Source organism: Thunnus albacares, chromosome 13 (assembly GCF_914725855.1).
Source record: "Thunnus albacares chromosome 13, fThuAlb1.1, whole genome shotgun sequence".
Lineage (NCBI taxonomy): Eukaryota > Metazoa > Chordata > Actinopteri > Scombriformes > Scombridae > Thunnus > Thunnus albacares.
In genome coordinates this window covers 23,418,298-23,440,409 of record NC_058118.1, presented here as the reverse complement: position 1 = coordinate 23,440,409, position 22,112 = coordinate 23,418,298, and the positions used below count along the sequence as shown (strand labels likewise).

The window sequence follows — 22,112 nt, the reverse complement described above, 5'->3', positions numbered from 1 at the left end:
TTTCCTGTGATGCAACTTTAGCACCTATCAGTCAGGGTTTATTTTCTCAGACTTTATAAAGCTCCTCCAGAAACACATCAGAAGACATTGCACAACAGTTTCCACAGGCCGTGATGCAATCCTAAAGACAAATAAACTGATCTTGGGGCGTGAAAGTGGATAAATTCAGATAAATGTGTTTGTCGTCCTACTCATTTACTCTCACTTCTTCATTTTCTGAGTCCAGGAGTCGGTTCATTTCAGTCCACAGTGAAAACCTTTTTTAAAAGTAAACCATCAGTGTTTTCCATTTAACTAACCCAGAATCTACCACAGCATGTAAACCTGCAGAGTCGACCCCAAAAGGGGCCTCAAAATGAAATCAAAACAAATGAAACCTGAGAACCAAGTCAGATAAATTATCTGAAAAACACAGGACGTGGTGCTACTTGACTTTTTCTTGCAAGAAGTTTGGTGCAAAAATAATAATAAAATGGTAAAAATAAATAAATAAAAATTAAGATACACACAAAAGATGGTAATTAATCAGTGGGAATTATAAGTACAAAGAAAAAAAATGTAAATTTAGAAACAAATTTGAGTTTTATCTGAACTTTATCTGAAGCATAAAAACAGTCAAAACATCAGCAGACAGACATGAGAGCAGGAAACTCACAGCTGGAAACAGAAATCCCCCAAATTAAAAGAACAAAAAGCTCTGCAGTCACATGTCTTCACTGTTATTGTGGGAGTCACATGTTTCACTCTGAGCTCTTTGCCTCCATCTGGCGTTCGGTTTAAAGAATCACAGGAAATCCAGAAAAGCAGCAGCAGCAGCAGAGTTTGCTGATTAATATCTTATTGATCTCAGTTTTTTTTGGTATTTTATCATTGATTTATGAGCATAAGTCTCATCTGGTTGGTTTCAAATGTAAATCCAAAATAAAACTCTCATAACTCACGAAACTCAACTCATTAAATCTCAATTTTCTTTTATAATCAATTTATTCTCATAGTATTGCAAATTTTCTCATAAAATTATGACTTTTCTTTTAAAGTGATCACTTTTTTCTTATAAAATTGCTGCCTTTTTCCTACAATTATCATTTTATTCTCATAAAGTTAAAAGTTTTGAAATTACATCTTTGCTTTTACATTTTTTACAACTTCACCTAAAATTACATCATTATAAATTTTCTCATATTACAAATTTTATTCTTTTATAATCACTTTAAAAAATTACTCAAATTTCCATATTTTTTAAAAAAACTTAAACTTTGTCATAATTCTCTCTCATAATTAACTCAAAAAATTATGACTTCTTTTAAAATATCTTTCTCAAATTTTACAATTTTCTTAAATTAGTCTAATCAGGCAGTGCACCTAAATTTCGTTGTATACACCAGTACAATGACAATAAATAGATTCTATTCTATTTTTCTTAAAATTATAACTTTCTTCTCTTCTCTTAACTTTATTGGCCATAATACTCAATCACAACCTGAAAATTACAGGAAATTTTGTTTTTTCCTTCATGACTTCAGAGCACATATACATGTTTACATAAAGATGAAAATAACACGAAAACAACTCCGCCATTATTAACAGATTACTTTTATTATAAATATACAGTGTTAAAATGGAATGGTACCTGACACTGCCAGCCGTTTACCGTTGATAGAAAAGAAAAATGAAACTGGGGTTTGTGCTGCATGTCTGCAATCATCAAATCACACAAATGCAGGAACAAAGAGTATCAATCAACAGGAAAAAAAAAAAATTAAAAAAAATCCCAAAACATTCAAGTCAAACGCCTCTGCGGCCTCTGTAGGTGCACAGAGGCAGGTGACTGATGATGATGATAACAGGAAGCGTTCGTTCTCTTCGGTGTAACGCTGAGTCCGAAGACTTCAGCACAGTTTGTGGAGAAAAGAACGTGTGATCGCTTCTGTTACAAAGTTGATCTGGGGTTCGTTTCAATGAGGAGAAAAAAAAAAACACAAAACAAAAATGGTGGAAATGGTGTCAAGAGATTTAAAAAAAAAAAAAAGAAAAAAAAAAAAGAGATCACAGAAGATGTGAGGGAGACATTCATCGCTACTAAACATCCAACAGTTTAAAGGTGCCACATGCAGCATTTTTAACATCAATATATTGTCGTCACATGATGAAAGTGGTTTATTAACTCTGTAACTTCTGTCTCTCACACACACAACACTGTTCTGCTGGTGTTTCTCCAAATTCAGACTACATTTCCCACAAGCCTCTCCTTCTCTGGAGGCTCAAAGTCATTAACTTCCCAGTTTACAACCAGGAACTAAAAACGTCAACTGTTATGTTTCTAGAGCTGATTCTATGTCGACATTTCTTTATTTTGATTTTTATAAAGAAATGTCACTTTTTTATAATATTAAACTGAACATCTTTGGATGCTGGTCAGGGAAAAAAAGGCAACTTGAAGACATTTTTAACTATTTTTGGACATTTTATACACTAATCAAGTAATTGTTTAATCAAGAAAACAATCTGCAGATTAATAGATAATGAAAATAGACATTCCAGAGTTCATTTTTATGAAAAAAAATCAAAGTGGTGTTTTGTGCTGTAAAACGCTTAAGATTTTCCTCCAGAACCGTGGCTCAAAATGTACAAGAAAAGAAGCTGCGGAAGTCTTTTCAGAGACGGTTGTGTCTTTTCACAGTTAACAATTCACAGATGTTAAAATGTCACGTGGCACCTTTAATTTGATCATTAAATCTTCATGAATGTCGCTCACTGGATGAATCGCATCACTGAAACCTGAGCGCTCTGATGTCCGCTTGGCGCCAAACGGCCACTAGGTGTCCCTGTTGTCGCGTCTTTTTTAAAAAGGTCCAGTTTGCTCCGACAGACGTGGCGGAGCTTGAGAGAGCGTCCTGCTGTCGCGCTTTTTTTTTTTTTTTTGTGTGTGTCAACAAGATCATCTCCCCTTGTTGTCATCAGACAGCTTCAATAAAACATCACAGGACAACAGTTGTTCAAGTCAATGGTATGAAGGCTAGATGAGCAAATTTAACTTTCATTTGCTTTCAAACATCAACTCCAATTTTCACTCTGAAGTATCAGGCACTTAATTTTAATTACTTTACATAAATGAGCAGTGCCGTTCAAGACTGATGCTGAAGTAGTGTGCAAAACACTGGATATAACAAATCTGTTTGAACATGCATAACAAAATGTAAACATTTAAATCTTAAACTTTATCAAAAAAGAAGAAAAAAAAAAGAAATTATACCTAAAGAAACCTTTACAAACTAAAGCTTAAATAACCAAAGAAGGAAAAAAAACGAAACAAAACAAAAAAAACAAACAAAACTATTCAACTCTCATACTGGTTTAACATGCTGCTCGACTCTAAACTACGAGATCTCCCCTCCCATTTAAAATGACACGCCAGGCGTTCAGCCCTCAGCGGCATGTTGTCATTAACACAAAAGACATGCAGATAAAAATAAATCTTAACTAAGGCAAATGTTCAGGAGATTCGGGCTGAGACACTGAGATAAAACTGGTCCAGTGGAGCTCCCGGGTCGGGGTACGCTCGAAACGAACTGGTTCATACGACGTCTGAAGGCGAAAAACGTTTGTAGCTTTGGACTGTCTCTTTTTGAGGACATTCAGTAAACGTGTAAAGATATTTTTTTTTTAAAAAGAAGAGCTTGAAAGATAAGTTTGAACCTTGCCTACTTACAGGGAGATACAAAAATGATCGCTGAACTTTCCATCGCACATCCAAACTCAACAAGTCCTCCAAATAAAATATGTGGTCGGTCTGTGAACTCAAGAACGACACATAGAAGGTTTTACTGATGTTTTTGTTGACACGTCCATCCACCCCGACGACCTCCTCTCTACGAGGACTTTGTCGCTCTTTAATGACGTCACCTGATTTCATCTTTTGCTCTTGTTGTTCTTGCTACGGCTGCTAGAGGGCGCTGTCACTTTAACGTAAATATATGTGTGGTTGGAAATGACTGATCCTGCTGCTTTTCTATGGAGGACGGTCTCTCCAAACCTTTTATCAGACTCTTGTAACATAAGGTTTGAAAATATGAACAATAAAACATTAATCTAACCTTTGTCTTTCTTGTCCAAGTATATAAGCTAATATAGTTTATTAGTATTTATGCAACACATGAACAAAGCTGTTGCTTTATTTCTGTCTTCATGGATCATCAACTGTTGGCAGATGATGACTTTTACCTTTTTAGGGTCTGTTATCTTTAGCCTCAATCTTTTTTCAAGCATGTAGCCCTCAAGTCTATATTCAAGACCCCATATTTAAGACAAAATTTTGACGTTTTCAACCGACTCACACAGCTAGCGTTCATTAGTTACAGCGGATCAAATCTGTCGTCCTTTCAGCCAATAAAATCGACGCTCGTCAGCAAAGAAAGCTGCTTTTGTCTACTTTTGTCTAATAATTTCTAATAATTTTGATGATAAATCTGCCATCATTATCGTTGTAAACAAACTAGACATAGCAACGGTAGCTAAGGGGGGGCGGGCTTAGAGAAGGATCGATCCAAACATCGGAAAGGTGTGGTGGGAGTTTCAGATACCGCTCGACAAGCACTTTGAAGAACAGCAAAACAGTAGAGGGGTTGTAACTGACAATTTCTGTAACTTTCTGACAATCAGATAGCCACGCCCACTTTAACCACTGATTGGTCGGCTGTGTTCAGGCGTTAAAGTAGGCGGAGTTTGAACGTTTCTCTCAAGCTCTCTTTTCCTCGTCTTTACACGACTATTTCTGTCACTTTTAGGGTGAACAACTGGCGATGTTGTCGTGTAACAGGAAATGAATATGCTCTCTTAAGACTTGCGAAGTGGGAGGAGATATTTTGGGCGCTTCTGGTTCCGTAAGTAAAAGTCGAGACGATGTTACGTTACTCACAGTTTGGACTGACGTTAAACTATTCTGCTTAAATCATCAGAACAAAAGAACAACTGTGTTAGAAAATATCTGGATCTTTAGTAAAAAGTCGAAGCGTACATATAGATTTCGGGGCAGAATTGCACTACGACTCCCAAGGTGCATTTCAACGACAAACAGCCAATCACAGAGCTTTAAATTCCGTCACGTGCACCACTAACGGCGAGTAGAAGCAAAAGGTGTTGAGAAAACTGATTTCACTTTTAATTTCTGAGTCACTTTTGAGTCTTCTCCATAGCAACGCTGGCCGAGGCTCATGGGTATTGTAGTATTCTTAGCTGTCCACCGAAATCATGGACAGAACGGTTATTTCTCAGAAATAAAGTAGAAATATTTGAAACTGGTGGTGAGAATATGAATCTAAAGGATCGTTAGATGATCCAGGAGAGTCCTGAGTTTCTATGTTCAGCAACATTGAGATCATTTAAAGAAATATTTGAAACTGGAATACAGGAAACCAGCGACGCCTCCCATTTCATAACTATTCTTCGTTGATGGTGGTACACTACTAAATGGCATTTAACTACTTCCTGTTAACAAGCCCTCCATCTCTCTCTGACAGCAGGCTTTTCACTCGATCTTCAAGCGAAGCCGCTCAGAAAAAAGGTAGAAACTTTTTTTTTTTCCCGCCTTCAGACGCGATCGTACGAACGAGTTCCTTTTTGAAGCAGACTGCAGCCTTTACTGCTCGAGCGCGACACCGGGAAGCTGCTGCAGAAACACCTTAATAAATAAAGGTTTACTGACAGGATGAAGCAGAGTAAGACACAATATTTATATTTAATCTGTTGTAAGATTATCAGACTTGTTGTGAGATATATTAAATCTTACTGCATTGATAAAAAATATGACTTTATCTCAAGAAATAATCACAAAAAAGGAGGAAGCATCTTCTCCTTGTTTCTGCTCCTCGAGTGAAGGAGAACAAGCAACATTTCTTAAAGCAAAACAGAATTAAAATAATGACGTATAATATCCTGCAATACTTGTGACTTCAACATAATGACAACTGTTATGGAATGCATGTGTTGTAGTGTGTGTGTGTGTGAAGGAGGTTTTTGATCATTTCTGATGGATTACATTTGCTTTGGTGCATCTGCCCAGCTATTATCAACTAAGTATACATATCTCTACTCTTGCATTCATTCACAAACAATTCATATCTGTCTCACATGATGCTAAGAGTCAAATAATAGAAGAAGACTGCAAATATTTTCATTACAAGTCAACAAATCATGTAACTTAGTTCTTTAAAATAATTTCCACTTGTTTTAAAAGGAAATATGTTTTTTTTTAAGATTTTAAGACTTGCTGAGATGAAAATGATTTGCAGCTACATTTAAAGAAAAAAACAAACAAACAAAACAACAATATGGCAACAGCTATAAAACTAACAATAAACAGCACCAGTTCATATCGGTGTTGTAGTTGATTCCACTACTCTTGGTAAAATAACCAAACGTTGGCAGAAGGAAAAAACAAAAACCAAAACACATGACAGACATAAATATGGAGAAACAGTAGGTGTGCAAATCTGAACCAACGTCTGTGACAGAAAATCAACTGAGAAATTAAAGGAAAAGGCTGTTAATTAAAGGGATACCTTGACATTTGAATTTTTTTTTTTTTTTTTTTTTTTTTAAATGCTACACAAGGTTTTCGTCATAATATGGGGGGTCGTAGTTTTGGCGTTGGCACTTCAGATGAGATGAAGAAGAAACAAGGTGGAAACGTGGAAAACGCCGACGTGTTCTTTGGTGAAGTGGAGTGAAGGCTGCGGGTTTGATTCCTGCTTGCATGTGAAGCTGGTAATAACATGTGATCTGTATCTGGATCTCTTATCTCTTAATCTGTTGAGTATTTTCTTGATTAATCGATTTAGTTGTTTGGTTTATAAAATGTCAGAATAGCGGTGGAAAAACGTTGATCGCCGTTTCCCAAAGTCCAAAACGACGTCCTAAAAAGTCCACAAGCCAACAGTAAGAAGTTTACTGTCAGAGAAGATTAAAGAAACCAGAAAATATTCACATTTAAGAAGCTGGAATCAGAGAATTTGAACTTATTTTCCTCTTAAAAATGACTCAAAACACTTAATTAACTAATCGTTGCAGCTCTACGTTATTGGACAGTTTGGAAAAAAGGAACCAGACATATTGTCGTTTTTCTATTCCACGCATTCGTCTTCATCTTTATCAAAACCTTGTGCCTACATTACCCACAATGCAACTAACACTCAACTGTACAGATTGTGGTGTGTAACGCTAGTAGCGGCGGCTAATGTAGCCTGGAGCTGCTAGAACAAACGGCTTTATACAACTTTTTACACAGAGAACACCTGGAAACACACGCTGAGGTGGGAAATCGGTGGAGTTTCTCTTTAAGAAAAACACAAGACATGTTGAAAAGACACCTAAAGGCCTCAGCGCGCTTCGAAATGAGCGCTCGTTAGATCATTTAACAGCTTTTAACGCTGTTGTAACTTTCCAAAACATAGATTACAACAACTCTACTCTAACTCAGGGTGTGTTTGATCTTGTCTCTTTTCACACGACTACTTCTGTCACTTTTTGTGCGTATAGACGAAACACGAATAGAGACGAATAGAGGGAAACACCACGAACCGTTAGACAGTTTGCATACACAAGGTCCAATCACACTGCGGTCAGAATGGAAGCAAAGGTATCCAGATACAGACGACGTGTTAATACATAAATGGTCAACAAACCTCATGAAAACACCAAAACCAACAACGAACTGATCTACTAACAAGGTTTTCATGACATTTGTTGACAATAAGAAGATATAGACTAACATCAGCCTTTAATACCAGGTGGAAATGGAAGTCTAAGTGTGTCCAAATGCATGCTGGGAAAGGCTACACCTCCTCCTGGTGAAACAGATGAAACAAGTGGAGAAAATAAAACCAAAAGAACCTGAGGTAGTCTGCATGTTTGGGCTACAAGTTCATGTACGATCTACTAAACACGGTTCTTCCTCCTGTGCTGATGGCGCCACCATGTGGCGAAGCAGAAGGGCTGGGTATCAGAGCGCCAGCGAGTCACTGATTAACAGGAAATTACTATTCTCATAATCAAATTATTTGTTCAAGCAAAAAAAAAAATGCAGATAATTTGCTGGTTTTAGCTTCTCAAAAGTGATGATTTGAAGCTTTTCTGTGTCATTCGTGACAGTAAACTGAATTATTTTGGATTTTCTGCTGATCAGACAAAACAAGACATCTGAAGGCTTTTTTCTGACATTAATTGAACCTCAATACTTTTTTGGTACTGACCAAAATTGATCAAAAATTCACGTTCAGAGAGCTGCCATCAGATTTCTGCTCATATTTGGAGTCTTACTGACTCAACAGTGATCAGAGATTTCCCTGATTTACATCTTGATTCTACAAATTTCAGACGTGTTAAAGGTTTTGAAGCTTCTATTTCCACAAAGTGAAACATTAGCAAACATACCCAGCCCTGCTGAGGAGTGAAGTACAACTAAACAGGTCCAACATCAAGGTATCTCTTTAAGTGATTTGAAGTGTTTTGAAGCCGGCGATGAAACAGATCGCAGGCCAGTTAAGGCACGTACGTGTAAGAAAAAGGGAGTTTATATAATTTCAGCTAACGAGCAGGACTATAGAAACGCTTCACTTAACGAGCTATAATGTGAAGACTGAGGAGCTTTTCACTCGGAGCTCCAGATAACATCTAAACACTTTATCAGAAAATAACTATTTCTCTACAGAAGTAGAGTACAATTTAAAAATGAAGCTACCAAACTACAGTACACTCTAGATGCTAATTAATGAAGTCTTGATGCATAGCATCACCCATAGATGTAATATTGATTTTGATTTTACATAATAAGGATCTTATTCAATATTTCACTGTGACATTGAATAATGGAGTTAATAGTGTTATGGAGGGTTATGGCAGTGTTTGTTAAAGAGTCACATTCTCGCTCTTCTGTTTCTTTTTTTTACCTTAAAGAGACAGAAATCATCAGAGAAATGAAGAGAAACTGATTTGTGATTGTCATGAGTCTCTGTGTTGACATTCCTCTGCAAGTTCAATTAATGATCGAAAACAGGAAAACAAAAAAAAAACAAAACAAAACAGGAAATATCAACAAGGAGACAGAATGATGAAGAAAAGAAACATCCCTGCTCCGAGTATTCAGGCTCTAACGAGAGCCCGATCAACCGCTGAAGCTCCCCACGGTGGATACGACTTTCCAGATTCCAAATCCTCTACTTATCCGACAGCTTTTCGATCACATAATGCTAAAAACAACAGTGTTTGAGGGCTCTTCAGCTCTGCTGGGCCAGGACCAGAGCGGTGGGCTGGGGCAGGACGGGGCTCGGCAGCCCTTTGCTGGAGGCTTCGACGTCGCACTCCACTTTCTCTACGCCGGCCATCTGCTGGCCACCAAAATCCCCGATCTGGCCCACGGAGGAGATCGCCGAGCTCTTCCCTTCCTCCTTAACATCCTGGTTTCCCATCTCAACGTCTTCACCTTTAACAAACTCGACCTGTATGGTCGTAGACTCCATCTGTGTGGGATCTTTCTGCTCTGACGTCTCAGCGTCACGTCGCTCTACTTCAATCACGTCCTCCTCCTTCTTCACTTCTTTCTTTACTCCTCCCTCGCCTCGCTCTTTCGCAGTCCTCTGGGTTTCAGCCTCAGATCCCGGAGGAAGGAATTTCCCAAACCTCATCCCGGTCAGATCCTCCTCGAGTTTCACCTGGAAGGGTGGCAGCCCGAGCAGGAAGGCCCTGATCCTGCTGGGGGAGCTCAGGTCTGCGGGTTCCTCTTGGTTCTTCATCTCCACATCCTGCACTCCTCCTCCTCCTCCTCCTCCTCCTCCACTTCCTGAACAGCTGGACCGGCTCAGGCTGAAGTCCTCCGCCTGCTCCGCTCTGGGTCTCTTGGCTGACTGCTGATCTGTGTTCGGTTCTGGTCCCTCTGTGCTGGGTCTCTTAGTTGTGAAGCGCTTGCTGAGGTTGAGGGGCAGGGCCTGCTCGGGGGGAGGGGTGATGGGAGAACAGGGGGGCTTGGTGCTCAGGTCCTGAGACAGCGCCTCAGACAGCCGGCGGGTGAAGGTCTGGAGCTGAGACGAGTCCAGACGAGTCCTCATCAGCTGCCGCACCTGAACGCTGCAGTCCAGATCCAAAGGCAGGACCCGGAGAGGCGGCAGAGGAAGCCGGTTCCTGGCGTCCCGGCCGCCTCCTCTCTGGGCCGCCTCGTCCACGTTACACCCCGAGCAGCGGTTGTGGAGATGTTGCAGCAGGTGGGGTTGAGACTGGTGCTGGTCTCCGCTTGGCTGAGGAGTATCCGGGCTTCCACTTTTAGGCTGCAGGGTGTAGATGGTCGTGTGGTGCTGGGTCGGGTCTTGAGGCGTCAGGGCCGGGCTCTCCAGGCTCCTCTGGAAGCCCACGCGGCTCCTGAGAACATCCAGGGGACACATGCCTTTGATGGGGCTGAAGCCGCCCAGAGATCCCCCGACGAAGTGGCGCGGCAGAGCGGAGAGCAGCACACCCGGAGCCGCAGCCGCACACTCCCCCCGGTCCTTCAGCTCCTTGGGTTTGGGCTGGAAGGGGAGGAAGGGGGCGGACATGGGGGAGAGGTCGGGCGTGAGGGGCATGTTGGCGGGGAGGATGGCCGACTGGACGGGCTGCAGGGAGGGAGTCTGGAGAGGCTGCGGCACCTGGAGGGGCGACAGAAGAGGAAAGAGGCGTCAGGGATGGTGACAAGAGTTTATTGATTTCTTTTAAAAGGCTTCACATTTTTATTTAAAAACCTGTTTTAAAAGGTGTTATTCTACATTTTTCTACAAAGAGCCTGTCCATTTCCTAAAACAGCTGGTCACTGTAGTTTTTAGCAAACAAACAAGAGGAAATAATGCATTTGTTGAGGATTATTTTTTATATAAAGCACTGTGCAAAAGTTGTAGGCGCTTTAGATGTTTATGTTCTTCTCCATTAAGGAGGCGTCTGATCGTCCCAAATTTATTCTGCAGCATGAAAACGAGCTCAAACATCCAGCCAGAGTCATAAAGATCTATCTTCATCAACAGATGGAGTCATGTCAGTCTGGGATTAACATGAAGAGACAGAAGCAGCTGAGACTCTTTAAATCCACAGAAGAAGAAGAACTGTGGCAACTTCTCTAAGATGCAGGAAACAACTGACCTGCCGACTACACTGAGGAGAACTGCTGCTGTTTTCAAGGCAAAGTTGCTCACACTAAATATTGATTGTATTTAGGTTTCTTCTCTTTACTAACCTTTGTATGGAATTAATTGATAAATAAAAACTATTCATGGCATCATTTTTGATCCTCACTTTAATTTTAGTGCCTAAAACCTTTGCATAGCACCGTCTGTCTGTGTTTTTAATAGTTTTTGGACAATAATGAAGTTCTACAGTACAGAGGAATAAGATATATCAGGCTTTAATGCACTCATTTCATTGTTAAGCATTTATAGACCGGAAAGTTACATCTCAAAGACTCAAGACTTGACTCTGACTTTGGTTTAAAAGACTTAAAAACAGTAAACTTCTTGAATATTCCTCTGTAGGTGATTATTTGGAACATATTTGTCATAGACAGGCACCAGAGAGGATCTTTGTGCTCTTTCTGTATCTTTTTTTGCTGTGAAACCTTGAAAATTCAACTTTTCAGCTCACACAGCTGCTGTTCTGTTCTGCCACCTTTCAAGCCTGCAGGTATCGAGTATTAAGAGTCTGGTAGATTTTGAGTGGAGAGTACCACTCTGCAGGTGCACCATAAGCCAGGTGTGTAGCTGTGATGTGGAGTTTTTTACCCTGTGTGTGCTGCCGGGGGTCGGTCCAGCTCTGCCTCTGGGTGGAAGCAGAGGACTCTGCAGCGGACACTCGGCCGCCGCTGCTGCTGCTGCTTTAGTTTTAGCCTGCTGCTGAGCCAGCAGCTTCGCCTGAGCGATCAGCGTGGCCTTGTTGCGTTTGCCCGGCGGCCGGCCTCTGCCTCTCTTCACCACCACGGTGCCGTCCGGGTTCACCACCTGCTCGGAGAGACGAGGTCAGACGACAATATAAGAATATTTCCCCAAAATGTTGTTGAATATAACTTTACAAACAAACACTATGATCCTTTCTGAGTCACTTACAGTGCGAGGAGGAGGAGGAGGGGTTGTAATCTTCTTGGCTTTGGGTCCTGGTTTTCGCCCCCTTGGAAGCGGTTTCCTTCCTCTTATCCCTCTGGGCTTCGGAGGCACGGGGGATTCTGGGATTTTGAGTTCTGTTCCTCCTGCTCTGAGGTGCTCTTCATAAGGAAGCATCAGCCTGAGACGCGCACAGTTACAAAAAGGTTAGAGTGTGTTTATATTTTAAGATCTTTTTAGCGTATAGTATGTGTTTGTACTTGTGCGTCTGACCTCTCGTAGTGTCTCCTGGTGCAGGTCGCAGCGCTGGTGCTGCCGGGACATCCTCCCAGCTCGTTATAAACCACTTTCCAGAGACGGTCCGATGTCACCTGTGACACACAAAACGTGACGACAATCAGTTTTAAACTCCTGAAATCGTGCAGAAAATGTCAATTTTCCAGCATCACAGCTCTTTGGTCCAGATTGAAATATGTGAACAACTATTGGATGGATTAAAATGCAGTTTTGTTCAGACATTCATGATCCCCTGAGGATGAATCCTACTGACTTTGGTGATCCTCTGAGTTTTCCTCTGGCACCACCATGTGTTTGACATCATCAGGTAAGATTTTTATGGTATGTTTGTACTTATAAAGCCATTCTAGACTAACTTCTTTCACAGAGTTCATCTTCAAATCATTATCTCAGATCACAGGACACGTATCTGCCATGTGTCCCAGATGTTTGTGCAGTGCGGCACATGCTAGAGTAAGGCAAGTGTTTGGGTGCATTTAATAAATTAATAATTATCTTTGAAGGCAAGTATTTAGTGAATTCTGGGTATCTCATCTCTCAGAGACTAATAGCGTTTTTCCATTAACCCGGGTTGGTCCGCTTTAGCTGCGCTGAGCCAAGCCAACCTACGATGTTATGCGTCTCCACTACAACCTCACAGCAGGGGATAACCATGGTGAGCCAAGCTGCCACTGCAGTCGACCCCCTTCCTCCCCCTTAAACAAACGGTGTGTTGCAGACTCAGCGTGTCTGTGCTTTAAAAGCCTCTCTGTGTTCAGCTTCTAACTGAATCTCTGTGTTCCTGTTTGTACTTTCAGCCGTATCACGGTCGTGTTAAGTTACCGCTGATGAAAACCCAACATTTCCTGCTTTTGTTGCTTCACATTAAAAGCTTTTATATTACTAAATAATGGGAGACCTTTATTGTGAAGAATTTATTAGAAACGAATAGTACAAGCAGAAACAGCCACAGTGATGATGATGTTTGATGAAGATCTGCAGACAACCAGCACACCTCCAACAGGTAAACTACTGATTTTACTTTGCACTGCTGTGTTAATGAACAAGACTAGGTCAAAGCCTAGTATATGGCTGGTTTGTTAAAGGGATAGTCAGTGTTTGTCTATAATATGAATTCCTGGATATTAAATGTTCATCTGCAAGTTCACTGTTGTGGATCCAGTAATATTTGTTGTCAAACAGCACTGAAGTAGCATCACATGACATGTTTTGGCTATGTTTGAGTAAAAAAAACAAGGTATAAATGCAGTTGCATGAACGATACGATCCACCTTGAGATGTTTGATTTGAAAGAGAACTGATTTTACTTCTAATTACAACTATTCTAATTATTATTAACTCCTCCTGCTCTGTGGATGTCTTTCGTTTTTCACTGTACTGAGTGTTTTATCAGTGATTGTTATTTTGGGTGCTTTAACTCCCTCATGTGCCTTTCTTCCGCCTCTTTCCTGGTTAAGGAGGCTGCAGTGGAAAATATAAATGAATTTTTTAAACAGAATTTTAGGTGCAAATTCAGGAGGCTTATCACTTGATTTGACTTTAACTGTGATAACCAGATGGAGGTCACCACGGTTACAGTCAAATCAAGCGCACCTGTAGAGCAGACGCCCTACACTAAACTGATAACAGCTACACGAGACGCATGTTGCTCAATGTTTGAGATGTGAAAACATCAGAGAAATGAAAAGTTTGCATCTTGGTATTAGTTCAGTTATAAAATCCGAACGCACCGCGGAGCGTCTCTCCTGCCGGCTGCTGCCAGCCAGAGAGTCGATCACGCCGGACGGTAGAGACGCTGGTATGAGTGTGTTTAAACGGGAGTTCTCTTTATTTAACACCGGAGCGTTAGAGCACAGTCACTCTGCAGCTGTCCTCAGCTTCCATCATCTCGCGCTGATTTATTCTGACAGAGCAACAGCCAATGGGGAAACTTCATCACTCATTCATGGACGACTGCAGTTATAGAGCTGACCCCGCTGTTACGGTTCAGCCAAAAATATGGAGCAAGACATGAGGAAACAATCTGAAGATTGACATTGAAAAACATATCATAATGCAAAAATATCTAAATAAAATAAGATTGTAATGTTTTTAATGTCTGTGTTTTATTTTTCAGTTGAACTTGTTTCAGTGCCAAAACATCTTTTTCCAATACAAGTGTTTCAATGCCGATGTTTCCAGGTTTTGTTTTTAACACCAAAATTCAACTGTCACTGTTCTGGCCCCACAGGAAACACTCACAGCGTGCCAGCTCAACGCAACTACCCCCCCCCACCCCCCCTCACCCCCAACACAATGGGAAAAATGCCATAATGTTAGCTGAGTGGAGCAATGAAGTCCAGCACTAACAAACAAGAGCAGCCGACACACACACACACACACACACACACACACACACACACACACACACACACACACACACTGCAGAACTTACACAACTTAAACCTGTGAAGAAAATAAATGGTTCCATAGTCTGTTTCATTTTTTACAGCGTTTTAGAGAACAATGGCTTTCCTCCGGTACTAACAGCTGTTTCTACATCAAACACTGTAGCAGTGATGTTGGTCAGTAGATGGTTCGGTTTCATTCTTCTCATACAGACAGAAGACGATGAAGAAGATGATTTCAAACAATGCAGCTTAATTTTTTTCCTCTAAGACACTTTTTCTCTGTTGTTCATCAACATCAGTCAGCTTCACTCTCATGTGTGTTTCATGTTGCGGTTCAGTGGACGAAAGGAAACAAATGAACGGTTTGACATGCAGAGCTGAACGCTGGTGAGGAGGCAAATACTCACAGTACATCCATTTTACCACAACACCACTGTAGATAAACATGGTTTGAATAAACCAAATAAACTTTGAAGTAAACCGAAGCGACTCACCTTTTCGTATCCGCCGAGCCGTTTGACCACAGAGTACATGAGGAAGAGGTCAACTGAGGACAGAGTGGAAACAGACGAGACATGCAAATATGAAACGGAGCAGATAAAAGTGCACATGGAGTTGTGAATCAGACACAAAAACGCTCAGTTTCAAATCAAACAGTTTGACTAAACAAATGTGTCCTGATAAAACTAATCTGAGTTACTCAACATGCTTCGTTTTATTCTCGCCAGATAACACAAACTTCAGCTCCACAGAACAGGTTCGACTGCTGTTTTCCATAATACTGATGGATTACGTCAGATAAGACGGCAGCTCACATTTCAGACGTATCATTTCAACACCTTTGAACTTCACTATCTAGTCAGTGAGTCATCGACAGTCTAGTCGAGATTAGTAAATGTTTTAGGCACATTCGAGCTTAAATTTTAACAGTGAAGCTATTAAAAGCATGTTGAAGGAAAAATCAGATCCAGAACATATTTGTGATGCCAAACAGTGTGAAAAACATACTTTACTTGAGTATTTCCATGTGATGCTACTTTATTCTTCCACTCCACTACATTTCAGAGGGAAATATTGTACTTTCTACTCCACTACATTTATTTGACAGCTTTAGTTACTTTTCAGATGAAGATTTGACACAATGGATAATATAACAAGCTTTTAAAATACAACACATTGTTAAAGATGAAACCAGTGGTTTCCAACCTTTTTTGGCTTTTGACATCTAACAAAAATCAGTGTGTAGTCGGGGTCACATTTCAGATGTCTGAGTTGTTAACAGCTCCACCAAATAGTGATTTTTCCCTCTAAACTTCTCACATGCTTTCATTTCAATAAATGTTCAAATGATCCAATATTTCACCAAAAACAAAAGATTAGAGAAAAAGTCCAAAAACTGAAAACAGATTTGTGTATCAGAACTTTGTTTTTTCTTCTTTCCTCTCCCATTAATCATCTCACCACCCCTCAGATTTATCTGCTGACCCTTTGGAGGGGCCCCGACCCCTAGGTTGGGAACCACTGGACTAAACTAGCTAACTGTATATAAAGTAGTGTAAACTAGCTCCACCTCCAGCAGCTACAACAGTAACATGCTGCTCTAACACTGATGCTTCACTATTAATAATCTAATGATGTCATATATAATAATATATCAGTCAGAGGGACCAAACCACTACTTTTACTGCAATACTTTAACTACATCAAGCTCATAATACTTATGTACTTTTACTGCAATACTTTAACTACATCAAGCTCATAATACTTATGTACTTTTACTGCAATACTTTAACTACATCAAGCTCATAATACTTATGTACTTTTACTGCAATACTTTAACTACATCAAGCTCATAATACTTATGTACTTTTACTGCAATACTTTAACTACATCAAGCTCATAATACTTATGTACTTTTACTGCAATACTTTAACTACATCAAACTCATAATACTTATGTACTTTTACTGCAATACTTTAACTACATCAAGCTCATAATACTTACGTACTTTTACTGCAATACTTTAACTACATCAAGCTCATAATACTTATGTACTTTTACTGCAATACTTTAACTACATCAAACTCATAATACTTATGTACTTTTACTGCAATACTTTAACTACATCAAGCTCATAATATGAACTTTTACTGTAGTAGGATTTTCATGCAGGACTTCTACTTGAGTAAAGAACCTGAATACTTCTTGGACCACTGGGATTTAGCCAGAAACAAAGCACATGACATGTGAGCGCTGAACCTGTGACCTCGTCCTTTCATCTTCCAAATGTCAGGAGCAAAGTCAGAACGACGGGGAGATAAAAGAGCTTCCACGTGCGACTCACTCTTCTTGAAGCCGAGGTTGGGGACTTTATGGATGGGCGAGCCGTGGCGGTCCATGAAGACGTAGAGCTGATCCAGGAACAGCTGCTCTTCAGGGTGGGGGAGCCAGCTGCCCTCACAGCCGACCTCCACGCTGCCCATCACGTTCTCCTGAAGGGGGAGGGAAAAAAAAAGCTCCTGTCTTCATGGTTTCACTTCAGAAACATAAAAATGTGATTATATGTTGTGTTTTAACTGCTTTCACTGTCTGATTAACATGTTTTTGTTACTTAAACGTCTCTTATTATCGTCTGTGCAGCTGATTTGTGTTTCTTTGCTTTATTGTTGTTTTAATGGCTAATTTAACACCTGGTCAAGAGACGACAAATCACCTTTTGGCAAACACTGACTTATTTATAGTGATGTTGATTAACATTCAAAAAATAAAGTTTGATATTAAATGTTCACTGACTTTAGCGACCTTCAAATCTGAATGGAAAAACTTCATTTTCTTGCACCTTTCATTCATTTCTTTTTAGAGCTTATCGAAAGAAAATTCATCTGCAGCTATTTGGATAATCGATTAATTGTTTCAATAATTATTTAAGCAAAAATGTCAAAAGTTAAGTTTCTCAAATGTGACAATTTGCTGTTTTACACTAATTTAAACATACTTCTGAATATTATATTCCATTTCTGCCAAGTTTGTTCCACTAGATGCCACTAAATTCAACACACTGCACCTTTAATTTATTCATTTCAGGATCATATTCTGTATCATCTGTACATTAAAAAGTGGTGAAATTATCTAAAACTTGAAAGCTCAGCTGCAACCGCGATGTCTAAATCTCTCTCAGGACAGATGAACCAGTGGGGATTACCTGGCTTTGGACAGTATTTTATCAAACCTCAAATACTTTCAAATCCCTTATTGAATCTTATTAAGTTTCCCTTTAAACATTTACAAGTAACCGAAGGCTAAAACAACTACAACTCCAAGATGTTTAATCAGCTTTTGTTGGCTGAGAAGCAGAAACACGTTTCTGTTCACAACCTGTTCTCCCTGTTGAACTACAACGACGACGACGGTGTTACAGAGTGACGCGTCGTCAGACAGCAGCAGCAGAGAGCTCGTTATTATTTTAACTGTAATTACTTACAGCTGATCTGAAATTAAACCAACGAACCTTCATCCTCTCGATCCAGGACTCTGATTGGCTGGAGTTTGGGGAGTCTTTGCCGTCTCGGCCTCTCCTCTTGCGAGGTCGTCCTCGAAGACTGAGAGACGGACATCCTGCAGCAAAAACAACAACAACACAACTGACATTAAGATTCACTCCAATCAAAATCCTTCTTGTTCCTACGCTTGAATATTTGAGCTTCATCGTACAGAACGATGCAGTTTGACATTTAAAGGCTGTTTTCATGTTTGTCTGCTGAAAGCTCACTGAAAATCTGATTTTAAAGGGGGGGGGATGGGCTTACGAGTGTGATTTGTGACGTCACAAACAGTTTGGAAGCACCTGCGTGCCGCTGGATGTGCCGTCTAAATCTTAACTGGCACAACCAGCATCATCATAGCATCTCGTGCCACCGCCCCCCCCCCCCACCCATCTATACCATGTTGCACCCTCTGAGCCGGCGTAGGGGGCGGGCCTTAACTCATTGCCCGCTGAGTCGCTGACGGCGGTCCTGCTCCGCCCTCACATAGAAACCTGTTTGTGCTTGATGTCATTTTTGACCTGCGACAAGCTGTGATGCTCAAGCGATTACTGTTTTTTTTTTTTTTTGGTGGTAGCTAAAATGGACACAACCCAGCAGGTGAGTTATGACTTAATGACGGGACGAAGGCGGCTGCCGCCATCTTGGCTGTTTTAATGAGTAACATTACAACAGGAGAGAACTCGCTGGGAGAAATCTCTTCTCTCCAGACATGAACTGCGTATTTCAGACACTCATTACTCTTCTGATAACGAGCTGCACAGTTGAGCGCTTGTTTTTCCACCGTTAACCGGATTAAAACATGCAACAGGCCGAATGAACAGTTTATCTATTCTTTCATTTGAAAGCGAGCAGACAGGATTATAATGAAATTATTTCACTGGTCGAGACCAAGCGCCGCCATCTTGCACCATGATGCTTTGGAAAGTAGCTCACATTACTCCTTAATAGTTTGTCGACACATTAAAGACGAACTAATGAGTTTTTTGTATAAATTGTGCTCTTTGATGGCAGCAGTCATCTTTGAAATGCTGGTGCAACCTATTGTGTGAATGTAATGAGAGCTTATAAATCACTTTGATGTAAAAAGTGAGCATCATATTTATCTAAGTGGCACGCTGTCAAGTTGTTTTTGCTGTGTGGTGGCTTTGTGCAAATAGCTTATAGGCTTAGAGAGAAATTATACTTTCTGCAACTCTTGTGTGGCGTAAATTTCATCATCATAAGGTGAACACGTAGGCGCTGTGAGGACATCTGTGTACCTCTAATTTCCACAACAGTCGGACTCCAGAAAGTAGTATAAACAAAGCTACTACGTGTCTGTGTGTGTGTCCGCTCGGGAGTATATCTGTGGCCTCACCCTAAAAATAAATAAATAAACGTGATGTGATGTAGTTGTCAGTGCTGCAGATGTTCAGTGAACCACTGCAGTCGGTTTGTTTTCATGCAACAGTTGTGCTATAATGTTATTGGGGAAAATCACTGCAGCATTAAATAAAGGAATAATCATGCAGCTCACATCCGCCGTCTTATTTATTGAAACTATCGCATGTTGCTAAGCAACAACAACATAACCGGTAGCCTGCTATTGATACGATGAATGACAGGAAACTCCTCTCAATACTGTTTTAATGAACTCTTAAGATAAGAGTAAAAAAAAAAACTGTTTTAGTTGATCTACAGATCACTTTGGTTGTTGCTCACATTATTTCCTACAGAATAAAGTAATATTTGTGGCTACTCTGCAGTCTGGAAGTCAATCCTGGTCCAATATTCACCTGCACAATAATATTCAACCTGCACAATAATATTCAACCTGCACAGAGAGCAATTAGAGAGCTGTTGTGTGTATTTCAGAGGCACAGAGGCCTAGAGAGAGATGATTATTACATAAAACCTGCCTGTAAAGAATATAAAATAAATCTTCCCATGACCCTGTGATTCGGGGGTCCGGCCCTCGAGGGTTCTGAACTGGAATTTGGACACAAGTCTGTAGGAAAATAAACTTGTGAATCAAAGAAAAAGAGCTCAGAGAGTCTCAGGAGTCTCCAGCAGGTGGCAGCGTTACACAAACAGACAGGAAGCTTTTCCAGGAAGGAAGAGAAGTTTTCAGATGTAAATCACCTGCAGAGTCACGATCACACTGAGATCATATATGAACCAAACACACACACACACACACTTCATACAGTCTGGACTTTATATTTATATTGTAAGCAGGAGAAATGAGTCCCCACACCCACAAAGCCATTCATTCATTCATTCATTCACCGTGAGCCTGTTTGCCCCCTGGTGGTTGTTACAAGGTTGACAGAAAGTTTATGTTGGTGTCTGTGGAGGAAGATCAATTAAATTCAAAGGGTTTTTTTTTTGTTCGTTTTCACTCATCATGCTTCAATCTGACGCCAGTAAACCTCACAAACTTCTTCTGCTCTTCTGTTCCTTCACAGTGAGCACTGATTTGGTGATTTGCAGGTTAAACGACGTCTTAAAACTGGACTTTTTTAAAAAAAAATAGAAGTTACATAACTGTTCTTCCGACAGTATTTCAACACACGAAGCAGGACATGACTATACATCAAAATATATCTGTTTAAACAACAATTATTTACAACTTTGATGACTAAAACAGTGACTTTACAACCAAACTTGGAGGTCTGGATGTCTTTTGATGTCTGCTCAGTGACAAATCAGTGCTTTAAATCCTCCTCCACTCAAAAACATGTTTTTTCTTCTTGTTCATTCAGCTGGATGTTTGTTCTCCTCTCTGTGCAGAATGATGTATCTGTTTGTTTTCACATTCTGAAAGTGGAAAGTTTCTCTCAGCTCACTAAAAGTACAGTGAATAAATTTACACAACTAGTTTGGAGCCAATCGTGGTTCAACTTACACAAGTTGTGTGATGTGGAAACCTGAAGCCTCCGGTAGTGAAGGAGGACACATCTGGTGTAGAAATTAAATATATTTGACATATTTATAGATTCTGGATTTTTAATGAGGGAGAAGGAGGAGATGTTGTGCGCCTGATGTTTTGTGTGTGGACTGGTTTCACTGGTTTCACTCACTGAACTGCCAGGAGAAGTTGGTGCTGCTCTCCAGCGTCGGGTGGTTGAAGGTGTCCCTGCAGTACAACACCCGGATGCTGGGCAGCACCCGGATCCCCCCCAGAGCCAGCAGATGGGGGTCCTGCAGCCCCGGCCCCCTCGCTCCGTCCTGGATGCGTCTCTGCAGGGAGCGGAAGCGGCAGTACTGCGGGTAGCTGAGCACTTTGACGCCCTGACGCTCCGTCAAGCCGTCTGCGAGGAGAAGAAACACGAGACAGATGTGAACCGAACGTCCTTCTCGTCTAAAACTACACGTTATTCATGGTTTCATATTAACAAACCTACTGTTGTGCTCCGTTAACTGAAAGTGATTTTACAATACAGTAGATTTTTTTTTATATTGATTTCCTTCCTTGCAGACAGCCGCTGGTTTCAGCTCATTTCAGCACGCTGTAAAACTCTACTCGACTTGAAAAGGGAAATGTGTAATCCATCACAGTGAACTACTCATTGCTTTTTATTGTTTTATTGCATTACTGCGTTCAGCTGCTGCAGCTGTGAGGTCGGGCCGTTTAGAAAAATCATGTTTAATGACAAGTTTGAGGAGAATCCCACAAAACCAGGAAGCATCAGGATCAGCTGGGCGATTAATCGGATTTTATTTTCAAATTACGTTTTTCGGCTTCAAACAATTATGAAGACAAGACGATCCGAGATAAAACGTTTATTGTGCCGCGT

The 22,112-nt window shown here is 40.6% G+C and overlaps 1 protein-coding gene and 1 long non-coding RNA gene across 2 annotated transcripts in view; one reads left to right on the top strand and one right to left on the bottom strand.

Moving 5' to 3' along the window:
* The first annotated feature begins 1,415 nt into the window (after nucleotides 1-1,415).
* On the top strand, nucleotides 1,416-14,526 carry LOC122995291. The gene is made up of 3 exons (XR_006406775.1): nucleotides 1,416-3,638; nucleotides 4,559-4,563; nucleotides 14,515-14,526. It is a non-coding gene; the product is annotated as an uncharacterized LOC122995291 (long non-coding RNA).
* Nucleotides 8,142-22,112, bottom strand: part of zgc:77151 (uncharacterized protein LOC337153 homolog) — a 44,394-nt gene continuing 30,423 nt past the window's right edge. The window contains exons 5-12 of the mRNA XM_044370398.1: nucleotides 21,396-21,626; nucleotides 18,297-18,403; nucleotides 17,133-17,280; nucleotides 15,283-15,335; nucleotides 12,375-12,472; nucleotides 12,108-12,282; nucleotides 11,787-12,002; nucleotides 8,142-10,667 (exon numbers count right to left, since the gene is read on the bottom strand). Coding sequence (XP_044226333.1) covers nucleotides 9,270-10,667; nucleotides 11,787-12,002; nucleotides 12,108-12,282; nucleotides 12,375-12,472; nucleotides 15,283-15,335; nucleotides 17,133-17,280; nucleotides 18,297-18,403; nucleotides 21,396-21,626 — 2,426 coding nt within the window. The 3' untranslated portion in view covers nucleotides 8,142-9,269. The remainder of the gene's footprint in view (nucleotides 10,668-11,786; nucleotides 12,003-12,107; nucleotides 12,283-12,374; nucleotides 12,473-15,282; nucleotides 15,336-17,132; nucleotides 17,281-18,296; nucleotides 18,404-21,395; nucleotides 21,627-22,112) is intronic.